Below are 14,453 nucleotides of genomic sequence, written 5' to 3' on the forward strand. Positions count from 1 at the left end.
CAGGGGGTGGCAGAACCAGGGCTCCAGAGCCTCTCAGGTCTTGACACCCACGTGGTCTGGGACAGGTGACTTCCCCAGCCTGGGCTCCAGCCCCTCCCTCCACCCATGGTGAGGATTACTGGGCACCACAGGTGTCTTGCCCAGGGCAGCCTGTGATATTGTGTGGCCAGAGCCCCAGAGCACAGGACAGGCACCGAGGTGGACTCTACCTGCGTCCCCTTGCAATGAGCTTCCTCCTCCCCAAGGCTCATCTTCAAGGCCCACCCTCAAGTCGTCCTGTCTGCCACTGGGCCAGCCCCACCTGGACAGCAGGCCCTACTTCAGCTCCCTGAGCTTGGGTCCTCTCCCCAAGGTCCTTGAACCTGTGCACCTGGGAAGAGACTTCCATGACCTTTGACCACGAGTTCTCCAGCTCCCCTCAGTGGGGTCCAGGTGTGGCCTAGGCCGCCCTCCTGGCTCCTGCCCTGCAGATATGCTATGTCCTCTGGGGCCTTATCCCAGGCATGGCCCATGCAGCACAAAGCCAGCTAAAGGGTCCCTCCAGGGACCCTTGATGGGCTCAGAAGAAAATCTATCCACCCCACCTCCCAGGCTAGACAGGACCCCTGGCCCCCACCAGCTATTTCTTGCCTGGTTCCCCTTGCTTCTTCACTGGGCTGCAGAGAATTCTGCCCAAAGTGCTCCTTCCTCTGGGTTGTGGGGCTCCCACCTTCTTAAACACTGTTAGGTCTCGAGAATCAAGCATCACGCCTCCCTGCACAGGAGCTATGACAGGAGAGGCCTTCGGGAGGAGTGGGAGCCACGTCCTCCTCTGTGTGGGCTCCGTCCTCACAGTTGTGGAGAGGGAAGGTGGCGAGGGGACTGCTGGAGAATGACAAGGGATGGGACCTCCCCAGGGCAGCAGCTGAACTGGAGATGAGTCTGTCCCCCACAGTTGGCACCGTCAGGAGCCATTGCTGCTTATCACTGGGTCAGTGGAGGCCATCGGGAGGTTACTAGACATCCCACAATGCACAGAGCGGGCCCCACATGGAGCACGACCCGGCCCCAGATGTCAGTGGTGCTGGGGTGGGATCCCCGCTCAGGGGCCCTCTCCCCAGTCGGATCTGCCTCTATTGGTAGAAGTTCCAGAACGACTAATGTGATTCCAGACCATCTGGGTTGGCTGCTGGCTCCACCACTAACCGCTGCCTTCATCAGGCAAGTGACTCAACCGCTCTGTGCCTCCCCTTCCTCATCTGTAAAATGGGCTGAGGATGGGCTGCCAGGTGGCCATGGTGTCATGATGAGGAGAGGGTTGAGCGCGGAGACTCAGCACAATTATGTGCTCCATGAACACTTCTTAGGGCTAAGGATTAAAATGTAAGTTAAAATTCTGATCCTCGGTACTCCCATTCTCCCCAGGGGAGGCCTTAATTTTGCAGCCCGGCTTTTCATCAGCAGCCACCAGGACCCCCTGTGCTGTGGAGTGGAGCGTTCCGTGTGAAATCCTGTGCAAATATGCAGATTATAGAAACCTGTGGGCTTCAGCATGAGGATCCCAGACACCAGTCACCAGACCTTGGAGAAGCCTGGTTGTTTTGCCAAGCCTTGTCTGGCATTCAGCCAGAACCTGCAACACGACAGGGCCCTCGCCCCAGTCCTGGCACTACCCTCCTCCTTCAGGGAATCAGTTCCTTGTCTGAGAAGAGGCTTGGGTCAAATCCCAGACCTGATTCCAGCCCTGATGTGATGGACAGGGATTGCTGAGCGACTTCACACACAGAATTATTCTAAGGGCTGAGCAGATGGCAAGAGCTTCAGGGGAAGCACCGTGCATTTGAGGAAGGCAGGCTGGGGAGCTGGCCTAGGTGGGAGGTGGGGAGGTTTGGAAGAGGCAGCTTCCCCCTGGGTGAGTGCAGCATGGTGGCAAAGCCCTTCAGCCCCAACATCAGACAGAGATCAAGGCTCACACCCCCAACCCACCATCTCCCTTCAACAAATGCCCCGTTCAGGAAGATTTTTCCTTATCATGAAAAAATACATCTGCCCCCAAAACTCAGCCTCACGCTTATTGGAAAAATAACTTGAAGCATCACATTCAAATTGGAGGAAGGTAAGAAGGCTGACAATTCTAAAGGCTGTTTTAGAGGCACTAGCCAACACGATCGGACAAGAAAAAGAAGTGAGACACAAAAATGGCAAGGTAAGGTGATAAAATTATCACTGTTTGCAAGTGGAATAACTGGAAACCTAAGAGAACCAAAAAAAAATAAGGAATTTCAGTAAGGTGGCTGAGTGCAAAATTTCTGTCTCAAAATCATTGCTTTTGGCAGTATTCATATCTCAAAATCGTCGCTTTTAACAATAGTCAGAAGGAAGGAAAGACCAATCGCAGCATGAAAAGAAACAACTTGAAATTAGTGCAAAATATATGTCTAATATCTATACGAAGAAATCTCCAAAACGCTTTAGAGAAACTTTGAACAAATGGAAAGACATTTGTATAGAAATGTTCAGCATCATGAAAAGTCAATCCTTGGATTAACCTATGAATTCAATACGATCTCAGTAAAAAGTACTAACTGGATTTTTTTGGGGGAGGCAGGGGTACTACACAGCTAATTGTAAAGTTTGTATGACAGAAGTGCCAGGGAGAGCCTGCTAAGACATTAAAACATATTAAAAGTCACAGTAGTTTACACAGCGAGGTACTAGCGTATACCCAGAGCAACGAAAGCCAAGTACGTATCACGCTCCACCTCAATACTCAAATTCAGTATATGAAGGTATTTGTTAAGTTTGCATTTCATGTCAGGGGAAAAGAGAAGGTCAATTTAATAAATGATGTTGGAATAACCAGCTACCCATTTTCAAAAAATAAAACAAAATTTAATTCCTACTTTAAAACTTTCATCGAGTAAATTCCAGATAGTTCAAATACTTAAAAACAAAAAATTAAAATGTAAAAGAATTAGGAGAAAACACGGTGGCATTTCTAATGACCTCAGAGCAGGAAAAGCCTTTCTTAGTGTGATGTAAAAGCCAGAAGCCATAAAAGAAAAACAAAATTGATAAAATGTGATTACATAACAATTAAAAATTAAGCATGAGGAAAAAGCACTATAAAGTCAAAGTCACACTGAGGAAACACTGGTATGAAAACATTCAACAACAAGAAGATGGGAAGATATTTGCAACTCATCATATTTCCTTCATATATAAAAAGCACCCATAAATAAATAAGAAAAAGGCCAAAAATTCAATAGAAAAATGGCAAAAGACATAAACAGCTAGCTCAGGGTAAAAGAAACACAAATGTCTCTCAGACATGTGAAAAGATGACCAGCGTCACTCCTAATAATGAGAAAGGCACGCTGTTTTCAAACCCCATGACTTTACTTAGCATGTTCTCATGACTTTTCTACAAACTCTTTCTCTTTTTCCACACCTGTGGTTCCCTCCATCAGGTCCCTGATCCCAATGTATTTGAATCACCTTAAGAAAAAGAACTGCATGGGATTAATCTCTGGGTCAATGGTGTCAATCAGTATTTCTTGAATAAGTGAAGAATGGATGAAGGAACTCCGGCCCAGTAGATTACAGGCCAAGGCGCCTTCTATGCCTGAAGGCTTTCCACATCCTTAACCTCACTTAGCTTCTGTGGTAACCCTGCAAAGTGAGTATTCTGTGTTCATTTTTTTCTTTCTTTTTTTTTTTTTTTGAGATGGAGTTTCACTCTTGTCGCCTAGGCAGAGTGTGCAATGGCACGATCTCTGTTCACTGCAACCTCCACCTCCTGGGTTCAAGTGATTCTCCTACCTCAGCTTCTTGAGTAGCTAGGATTATAGGCACCTGCCACCACATCCAGCTAATTTTTGTATTTTTAGTAGAGACAGGGTTTCACCATATTGACGGGGTTGGTCTCGAACTCCTGACCTCAGGTGATCCACCTGTCTCGTTCTCCCAAAGTACTGGCATTACAGGCGTGGGCCTCTGTGTCCATTTCTCAGATGAGAAGGCTGAAGCTTAGAAGGCACAATAGGCCAGAAGCCCTGCTCATCCAAAGACTCTCCCAGCCTCCTTCCAGGCCCGTCTAACCCGGCAGTGGTTACCCAACCGCCTCCCCAGGGGATGGGACTTTGGGAGGCAGGTTGCCTTGCCTGGGGCCCGAGGCACTCACTTGTGCATGTAACCCTCGGAGCTGGCCGTGAGGTTCGCCTGCATCACCGCCTGGAACTCCGTCTCGTTGCAGCAGTATTTGAAGACCGTGTTGTTATGGTGACAACAGAGGACGAAGGTTTTGTTGTCCGAGAGCCGGGGGCAGTGGAAGCCGAAGTGGTAGCGGCCTTTGTGGTCTGTGTATGGCTCGCAGACCCGGAAATGTGCAGACAAGACTGGAAGACAGAGTCACCGGGCTCAGAGGGGTCCCTCGCCGGTCCATGGGTGCCAAGAGGAAAGGGGACTGGCCTGCCTCTTCTAGGGTCCTGGACACCTCTGTGGTCCACTGTGAGCCTCCCCTCTGGGCTCCCATTACCCCCAGCCTCCCTCCCTGGTTATACCCTCCTCCAGCCCTGGTCACACTCTCTGCGTCACCCAGACTAGGGGGTCCTGGAGGGCAGGGCTGGCTCTCCTGCCTCGGTGGACACGCTTGACATACAGCAGGCACTCAATTAGGAAATCAGCCTTAAGTGATCACCGACTGTATGCTTCACAGGCCCATCTGGTTTGACTCATACAGCCAAGAAAATTTGAGATCCCTCTTTACAGATGGAGAAACTGAGGCTCAGAGACCTGAGGTGACTGGCCCGAGTGAAGTGTTGCAGGGGCAGGAATGGAACCCAGGCCTGGATCCGAAGCCCGGGGCCCTCTCTGGTCTTCTGTCGCTAGCTCTTTGTTGGCAGGTGGGCCGTGGTGGGCCTGTTGCTAAGCCCAGGCTGGCCCGGGCCAGGGGCCGGTGGCTAGCACTGGTGCAAGGACCTCTTGGGTACCTCTTGTGTCAAAAACAGCAGGCCCTCCGTGCCTTGGTTTCTACTAAGTGAACACCCTAGACCCCAAGGTCCCCAAGAGCCTGCCTTGGTCACCTCCGCCTCACAGTGGTAGCGCTGCCCCAGGCTGGAGCACTCCTACCCATCTGCTCATGGCTGGAGGTCCCTATTCAGTCCCAATGCTACTGCAAGACCAGGACAATATTTACGAGTGTGCCAATGGTGATAAACAGGACTGAAAGCCTGAACAAATGTAACAATGGAAAAATCCTAGAGCGGCTGTCTCAGGTTTAATTAGTATCTTCATAAAAGAGATCGCTGTATCTAATTTGTATCACTGAAAAGGGGCTTCGCTGGCTGAATACATTCCTTCAACCACAAAGGCACTGGTTTTGCAAGAGCTCCTCCAGCTTGTTGAAAGCTCAGTGTCTGCGGAGAGGTTATTAGACTGCAGCCCACACGGCTCCCCGCCTGCCCACCCGGGGCTGCCGCAGGGGAGTCCCAGCCAGGCTGGGCTGGCAGGTGGGCAGGCGGTCTTCACGGGCCGGGGTGCTGAGGCTGCCCGGGGGACGGGGGTGTGTGAAATTCTACATCCCTTCCCCCACAGAAAGTGCTCTCTTCTGTGGGGATGGGCATGACCACTGCGAGAGAAAGGTCCCAGCTTTTTGGGGGCCGGATGAGCTTCTGGGTGCTGGTAGCGGGCTTGGCAGGGCTCCCCAGACAGCAAAGTCCAAGCCATGCCCAGGCCAGGGGTCTGGGGGCCACCCAGCTGCTCTCCCCACCCCAGGTGCTTTCCATGATTTGGCTCTCCTGGTCATCCTCAACCTTAAGAAAGAAGAGGACACCCTCTGGGGATGCAGAGGTTATGGAGAAAGCCCCAAGCAGACGACTGCGCTCCATCTAACTTATTCCCACGGTACAGGGGAACACACTGAGGCTCAGAGCAGCAGCTCCCCAAGTGTGGCCCCCGATCTGCCTCAAGGGCATCCCCAGAGGTCTAGTCAGAAATGCAGTTCTCAGGCCAGCTTCTGAATCAGAAGCTCCGGGGTAGGCCCTGCCATCTGTCCTGGCAAGCGCTTCAGTGGGTGCTGATGGGCTAGGGTTTGGGACCCACTAGCCTAGAGGCGAGGGGCAGAGGCAGCTGGCCCATCCCGGCCACTGTCTGGGTCACTGCCCAGGTCAGTGAGGAGGCCCCGCTCACGCTCAGCGTGTGGGCAGCTGGGGAGGGACCAGGCACACTTGCGCTGCTGGTGAAAAAGCCTAGCTCAGGCCCTGCGACCAGCCCGTGAGGCTACCACAGGACTCAGGGAGGGGAGGGACAGAGCAACAGGGCAGCATAGAGGAGGGGGCCTTTGAGCTTGGCCTTGAGGGACTGGGAGGAGCCTGATGTGCAGAGCTGGGGGCGGGGGAGGGGATGGGAAGGGTCCTACCCAGTACCAGCACCCATCTCACCAGTACCAGCACCCATCTCACCAGTACCAGCACCCAGCTCACCAGCACCAGCACCCAGCTCACCCAGTACCAGCACCCAGCTCACCAGCACCAGCACCCAGCTCACCCAGTACCAGCACCCAGCTCACCCAGTACCAGCACCCAGCTCACCCAGTCACCGCTGGACAGTCAGAGCCACAGGCTTTGGCCATTTGGTAATGATGAGGTCTCTCCAGCTGCTTCCCCGGAGCCAACAGAGCCCTGGGCTGGGAGCCAGGACAACTGGGCAGGAGTCCTGGCAGGGGACTGCCTGGGCCATTGTGACTTCTCTGGCCCCCTCTCCTCACTGATGAAAGACTCATGGTCTCTCAGGGGGTTTGGGGGCTCCCAGGAGCATTTTGTGAACGGGAAGGCGCAGCCCCCGCCTAGAGCTAGAGGCTGTTTGTGCATTCGGGGCAGTAACGGCAGCATCTTTAGGCTTCTGCTCTGGGGCGAGGCGTGACTCCAGGCCGCGGGATGCTCTGTTAGGAGGCCAGCCCCAGCAGAGCAGGGACGCTAAGGAGACAGCCGCATTTGGGCCCCAGGCCTCAACCATGAACACAAGCCCGTGTGCAGAGCTCCATGTAACTCTGCACCTGGATGGCCCTCATTCAATGGCTAAGGCGTGACCTTGGGCTGGTCACTTTCCTTCTCTGAGTCTCACCTTCCTCATTTGTAAAATGGGCTGAGTGGGTCCATCCTCTAAGGGCAGCGAGGACCAGGTGAGCCAAAACATGGGAAGCACCTGAGGTGCGGAGAGCAGCTGGGTGGCCCCCAGACCCCCTGGCCTGGGCGTGGCTTTGGCTTTGCTGTCTGGGGAGCCCTGCCAAGCACCCCCAGACACCCTCATAGCCTCCCTCTGAGCTGCCCCCGGCAAAGGGGCAGGGGCTGCAAACCACCAGGCTGGTGTCAGTGACTCTGTTAGAACACACGGGCATGAGGAGGTGCAGAGACACATGGAGACAGAGACAGAGACAGAGAGACAGAGACATACAGAGACAGAGAGACAGAAACAGAGACAGACACGGACACAGAGAGACAGACAGTGATAGATACAGACACAAAGACACAGAAAGACAGATGGAGACAGAGACAGAGAGACAAAGACGGAGACAGAGACAGAGAGACAAAGACAGAGACAGAGACAGAGGGACAGAAACAGAGACAGAGAGAGACCGAGACAGACAGAGACAGACAGAGAGACAGAGACAGAAAGACAGAGAAAGAGAGACAAAGAGACACAGAGAGACAGAGACCCAGAGACACAAAGAGACAGGGAGCAGAAGCTGGAGAGCCGGAGAGGGCTTCTGGGCGGGGCGGGCCCTGGCTGGCGTGCAGGGCTGCCTTTGCCCTTGGGCTGCTCAGCTCTAGCTGGGAGGCGCAGGGGATTCCGTTTGTGCCGATCATCCTTGTAACCGGGAGAGCAGGAGCCCGCCTGTGACCTAAACTGGAAACCCAGGGACAGCCCAGGAGGCCGGTCGGGCTAGAATCCACTAACTGCATTGTCCCAGGCAAGCCAGCTCCCTCTCCAGGCCTCAGTTCCCTCATCTATAAAATGGGATGACTGGGACACTGCCTAACTGTCTTGCAGGGGTGAAGGAGCGAATGCGAGTCAGGGCTTCTCCCAAGGGTCTTGGCAGCCAGGTGAGCTCCACGGAATGTTCAGGGCTGTGGTGCACAATTGAGACAGACAGAGAGACAGAGACAGACAGAGAAACAGAGAGACAGAGACAGACAAAGACAGAGAGACAGAGAGAGAGAGACACAGAGAGACAGAGACAGAGATAGACAGAGACAGACAGACAGAGACAGAGTGACAGAGAGACAGAGAGACAGACAGAGAAACAGAGAGACAGAGACAGAGACAGAGAGACAGAGATAGGCAGAGACCAACCACACAGCACCCCACATCAGCTCCTCACCAGAGGGCACCAGCAAGGTGGAGGACTAAAGGCAAGCCCCTGTGTGCCCCCAGAACCCCAGATGGGCCAGCACGAACCTTAGGAAGGGACCACGCCCTCCCCACGCCGCCCCCACCCACAGCATCCACGGAGGTTTTACCTGCAGAAAACAGCAACGAGAAGAGGACGGCGAGCACGTTCAAGGACTGCTGGCCACAACTGGTCATCGTTTGGCTGGCATTGATCCGTCCAGAGCTGCCTGTTCAATGAGATCCAGGAGAGGCTGGGTGTGGGCTGCCTCGCCTGACACTGGCTTTGCTGCCCACAGCAGGGGACGGGCAGGTGGGCAGCGGGCAGGAGAGGGAGTTTGCCAGGAGCAGGGGCCAGGCACGGACGATGGAGACGCCGCCATCCAACTTCCTTTCTGGAATGAATGACCTCCCCCCACAAGCCAACTGTCACCTCCTTTTCTTTTCATGGCAAAATGGGACTTAATCAAAGGAGGACGGATGGCTCAGGTGGTAGAAATGACCAGTGGGCAGGCGCCAGAGCTGCAGAAGTGAGGATGCCTGGGCTGGCTCGGCCACCTCGGGGGCTTCCAGGACCCAGGTCCCCTGCCGTGTCGCTAGGGTGAGGGGGTTCATGGTGACTTCCATGAACCCCTCCACAAGTGTGCACGGAGCCAGGCAGCTTCCCAGGCACTAGGCACACAGCAGTGCATGAAATAGAAACGGTTCCTCCCCAGAGTCCCTGTGTTCTACTCGGGAAGGCTGACAATACGCAAACGAATGTTTAAAATGCTCCGGGCTTCTGAGTACATATCCTTAGGTGTGGAAAGCAGGGACCTGAACAGATACACACACGCTCGCGTTCCCAGCTGCATCCTTCACCTTGGTCAAAGGTGGAGGCAACCCATGTGGCCATCGAGGGAAGGGTGGGTCAACAGTAGGTGTGATCCCTCACACGATGCACATTTCTCTCCCTACAGAAGAGGGAAACTCCAGCGCCGGGAACCCAGAGGCCATTATGCTCAAACTAGGCGAGGCACAGAACAGACAGCGAGATTCCACCTACGTGGGGTCCCTAGGGGAGTCACATTCATAGGGAATTGTCATCGGGTCAAAAGCAGAATGGAGGGTGCCAGGAGCTCGGGGGAGGCGGATGGGGAGTGAGTGTTTCATGGGTGCAGAGTTTCAGTTTGGGAAGATGAGACAGTTCTGGAGCTGTGTGGAGGTGAGGGTCGCACAACACCGTGGATTCACTCAGTACCACTGACTGTCTGCTTCAAAAGGGTTAAAGGTGGCCAGGCGCAGTGGCTTACGCCTGTAATCCCAGCACTTTGGGAAGCTGAGGCGGGTGGATCACCTGAGGTCGGGAGTTCGAAAGCAGCCTGACCAACATGGTGAAACACCGTCATTCCTAAAAATATAAAAATTAGCCGTGGTGGCAGGCGCCTGTAATCACAGCTACTCGGGAGGCAGAGGCAGGAGAATTGCTTGAACCCAGGAGGTGGAGGTTGCAGTGAGCTGAGATAGTCCCACCATTGCACATCCCAACCTGGGCAACAGAGCTAGACTCCATCTCAAAAAAAAAAGTAGGGTTAAAGTAGTAAGTTCCCTGTAATGTATATTTTACCACAATAAACATTTTTTTTTTAATGTTATAAAGGAAAATAAAGCAAGATGTGGCTGGGGAGATGTGGCTGCAGAGAAGGGAGACGGGGGGCCGCTTTAGAAGGGCAGTAAGGAGGGCCTCTCTGAGAAGATGGCGTTTGAGCAGACCCTTGAGTGAGGCGGGAGAGGCCACGTGGCTCTCTGGAAAAGAGTGCTTCAGACCGGGGGAGGGGGCAGCAGGGGCAAAGGCCCTGGGGCGGGTGCAGTGAGGAGGCAGCTGGGGCAAAGCCTTGGGGCGGGTGCAGTGAGGAGGCAGCAGGGGCAAAGCCTTGGGGCGGGTGCAGTGAGGAGGCAGCTGGGGCAAAGCCTTGGGGCGGGTGCAGTGAGGAGGCAGCAGGGGCAAAGGCCCTGGGGCGGGTGCAGTGAGGAGGCAGCCGGGGCAAAGGCCCTGGGGCGGGTGCAGTGAGGAGGCAGCCGGGGCAAAGGCCCTGGGGCGGGTGCAGTGAGGAGGCAGCCGGGGCAAAGGCCCTGGGGCGGGTGCAGTGAGGAGGCAGCCGGGGCAAAGGCCCTGGGGCGGGTGCAGTGAGGAGGCAGCCGGGGCAAAGTCTTGGGGCGGGTGCAGTGAGGAGGCAGCCGGGGCAAAGGCCCTGGGGCGGGTGCAGTGAGGAGGCAGCTGGGGCAAAGTCTCTGGGTTTGGGGTATCGGCAGGGCCACTTGAAACAGGGCCTTGGGCCTTGAGGGGACAGGATTACTTAGACTCTGATCACCCCTGTCCCCCATAGGAGTTGGAAATGGAGGCTAGGAGAGGCCTCTGTGTCCTCTCCTGGTTTGAGAAGCTCTGCTAGGCAGCCTGAGCAAAGAGAGGCAACCTCTGATGTGGCACCTGCTCCCGGGAAGGGCTGGGTTAGGTCCGCATGAGGAAGTTCATCTGCATACCTGGGGGCGGTGTCTGAGGTGAGGATGGTGGGGCCTGGAGAGCCTGGCATCCCACCCGGGCAGGAGACCCTGAGGACCTCCTGGCCTGGCTGAGCTACCCTCCCACCCCTCAGCCCCAACCCCACCATCTGCAAAGCAGACTCCCTGCCCGCTCCAGCCTGTCCATGCCAGGTGAGGCCCCCCCACCCCCCGGGAGGATGGTTTTGGAGTTGAACACACAGTGCAGGGATTTGCTGCCAGACCACATGTTTCTGAAAGAAGAGATGGTGGAAGATGATACGCAGCCCAAAGAAACGAGCCCTCTGCTTGCCCAGACTGTCCCGGCACCTGCTCTGGGCCCTGGGAGCCAGCTGGCGGCTGCCTTGCCCTCCAGAGCTCACAGCCTGGTCAGGGAGAGCAGAGGGGCCACCAACCTGGGTCCCAGGGCAGCCCTGAATACTGCTTTACTGTGGACAGAGTTAGGGCTCAAGGCAGCAGACAGGAAAGCCACTCGGGCCACTCAGAGGTTGGAGACTTCAGAGCGAGGAGATGGGGCAAGACTCAAGGCCAAATGCACAGCGCTCATGGCCCCGCCCTGGCCCGGGGCCGTCAGGATTGTAAAATGCCCCTGAAACGCAGGCCCCTGACACCAAGCCTACTCAAGCTTACTCATCTCTCCCTCCAGGAGGGGCCCCTCCCATCCACCTGCAGGCCTCTCTGCTCCCACCAACTGCCCTGCTCGTCCTGGGGGGCTGTAAGATGCTTAATTGCTCTGAGCCTGGGCCTCCTCCCGGCCTCCTTCAGGCCCTCCTGGGAGGATGAGCCGAGGTCAAGCCTCCAGGAGTGCTCAGGAATGGATTTCTCCCGGGGATTCCTATGGATCAGCCCTGGAAAACACGCCGTGAGAGTGGAGAATGAGGGGCCTCTGAGATGCCTCCCCATGCTCCATCTGCCCCATGCTCTGAGACGCCTCCCTTGTGCTCCATTCTACAGATGGGGAAGCCGAGACCCAAGCACAGTTGAAACAGGTCACCAGACTCCTGCTCCTCCAGCCCCCGAGGGTGGAGCTGCCCCACTTCTGTGACTGGGGCTCAGGTCAAGAGCTGGTGGGTTTGCTGAGAGAATGAGGATCTGCCTCAGCCACAGGCCTGGCCCCGGCTTCAGCTGCTCTGACTCCCTACAAAGCCCTGAGTGTATTGGTGGATGTTGGGTGGCTGTTGCTCAACCCTGGCAGGGGGCACCCTCCCTTCATCCCTAGGAGTCCAAATCCTGCACCACTTTAGAAACTGCTCCAGTGCCACCTCCTCCAGGAAGCCTGCCTTGATTCTCTCAGCTGGAAAAAGTTTGCCCCTCCACAGAGTCCTATAGTGTTGCATCTGTTTCTTCATTCATGTGTTAATTCATTTATTCATTCACTTATTCTCTCAGCACCGACTTGCTGATCTGCACTCTGGGCCGGGCCCTGGGCTGGCCTCTAGGAACACAGAGGAAGTGAGTCGAGTCCCTGCCCTCAGGGGGCACAGGCAGGGTGCCCTCAGCAGCTCCCCATTATGCAATTCTTCCCAGGACCTCTTCTACCAGGCCACAAGGTTCCTGGCTAGGGCTGACCCTCAGACCCACCATCTGCTGAGCAGACCCCTACCTCTGCCTTCCCAAACCCAGGGTCCAGGGCTAGAGAGGCCTTTATGCCCCTGGGGGCAGTTCCAGAGACCAATGCGCATGACAGAGATGTGCTGTGAGACAGCGTGGGTCTGGGAAGGGACAGTGTGCAGCCTGAAGCCGGGGGCTGGGGCTTAGGAGTTGCAGGGACTGGGTGGGAATCCCAGCCCTGCCTGAGGCACACCCCACAGTCATGTGGTTTGCACACTGCAGGTGCCCCCACCACAACACACTGTGGTTGCACTGGTCCCGTGTCCAGCCTGGGCTTCCCTTGGGGGTCTGTTCAGCATCCATGGCCTGGCTGTGCCTCCAACCCCCAGGAGTCTGGCCTGAGATGGGTCAACATGCAATCAAAGCTACAGCCCTGCATGCTAGACAGAAGCCCCGGGGCATGTGGGGAACTCTGGATGAAGGGGTCAGGGGACTTCTGCAGGAGGTGGTAGGGGCTGCCCTTACTCCCCAGGTCCCCAAGGCAGCTCAGGGCCAGAACTGAAAGCTGAATTCTCAGTGGAAAGAAAAACCCTCCGTATGTCACGAGAAGTTACCTAAGTAAAAATTTCATTTCTAATGATCTGAGACAGGGAAGCTTAGAAGCCAACCTCCTCATTCCAAGCTAGGTCAGAAAGCTGCATTGGAAACCTCCCCAGGACTTGGGTACTGGCCAGCTGCTGTGATCCCAGTCAGGATTCCACAAGGTGGCCAGCCTCACGGCCACAAGTTTAATAGCACCGATGTTCACAAGGCCAAAGCCATCACCTCGGGTCCCTCTGAGGGGTGTGCAGAGGGAGACCTGGGCTATAGGAGCTGTGATGATGATGATGATGATGATAGTGAGTGGAGGGACCTGGGCTATGGGAGCTGTGATGATGATGATGATGATGGTGAGTAGAGGGACCTGGGCTATGGGAGCTGTGATGATGATGATGATGATGATGCTGAGTAGAGGGACCTGAGCTATGGGAGCTGTGATGATGATGATGATGCTGCTGAGTAGAGGGACCTGAACTATGGGAGCTGTGATGATGATGATGATGATGATGCTGAGTAGAGGGACCTGAGCTATGGGAGCTGTGATGATGATGATGATGATGGTGAGTAGAGGGACCTGGGCTATGGGAGCTGTGATGATGATAATGATGATGATGTGAGTGGAGGGACCTGGGCTATTGGAGCTCTGATGACGGTGTTGTGTCACACCACTGGGCACCATTACCTGAGAGGCCCTACTAATGACGTCTGTGGACACCATTCTGGCAGCCCACATCCAGTCCTGGAAGGGGACCAGCAAGCTCCCATCTCAGAAAGGGGAAGCTGAAAGTCAGCGAGGTGACATTAGCTGCCCAAGGTCACACAGCCCCTCAGCAGCAAAGCTCATTACCTCCTTGCACCAAAAAAGTTTCTGGGTCCCCTGAAAGACCCCCAGAAAGCACATTTACCACAGATTAGATTTCTCCTCCCAGGTTCTAGTTCTCTGGGAATTGGTAAACAGCCTAAGATGGTAGTTTGTGGCCAAAAAAAAACTCAAACAACTGGAAGAACATTCTGGCTGAGCGGGACGTTCCAGAAGGTTGGTTGTTTGACCGGGGTCAGAATGAGTCAGGCAAGCATGCAGCTCTGCAAGCCATCCCTAGGGTCAGCCCGGGATCACTGTTCCGAGATTTGAGGATTATTTTTAAACATTGAACTTGGCAAGGCTGCGGGGAGAGGAAGGAGGGCACGTGAAGAGAAACAGACCTGGGAAGATGAATTAAAGCTGCCAGGAACAGCAGCGATCTGTTTTCGTGTCAGCCAGGCTCTGCAGGGCAGGGTGCAGGAGGGCCCGAGGGAAGCGGGACTGGGGCCTCAGGCTCCCGCAGGCCTGGACACTCGCCTGACACCTGGAGAGCCCCCGCAGCATTGGGGGCTTCCGGCCAGCCCCTCCTCAGCCC

General features: G+C 55.3%; 1 protein-coding gene across 2 annotated transcripts in view; it reads right to left on the minus strand.

Annotated features, from left to right (window-relative positions):
* Window positions 1-14,453, minus strand: part of SHISAL1 (shisa like 1) — an 84,800-nt gene that overhangs the window by 47,080 nt on the left and 23,267 nt on the right. For both annotated transcript variants that reach the window (XM_021668671.2, XM_012449485.2), the window contains exons 2-3: window positions 8,499-8,597; window positions 4,163-4,376 (exon numbers count right to left, since the gene is read on the minus strand). In XM_021668671.2, coding sequence (XP_021524346.1) covers window positions 4,163-4,376; window positions 8,499-8,565 — 281 coding nt within the window. In that variant the 5' untranslated portion in view covers window positions 8,566-8,597. The remainder of the gene's footprint in view (window positions 1-4,162; window positions 4,377-8,498; window positions 8,598-14,453) is intronic.

Source organism: Aotus nancymaae, unplaced genomic scaffold (assembly GCF_030222135.1).
Source record: "Aotus nancymaae isolate 86718 unplaced genomic scaffold, 86718_ANA_hifiasm-v0.15.2.pri h1tg000076l, whole genome shotgun sequence".
Classification (NCBI taxonomy): Eukaryota; Metazoa; Chordata; class Mammalia; order Primates; family Aotidae; genus Aotus; species Aotus nancymaae.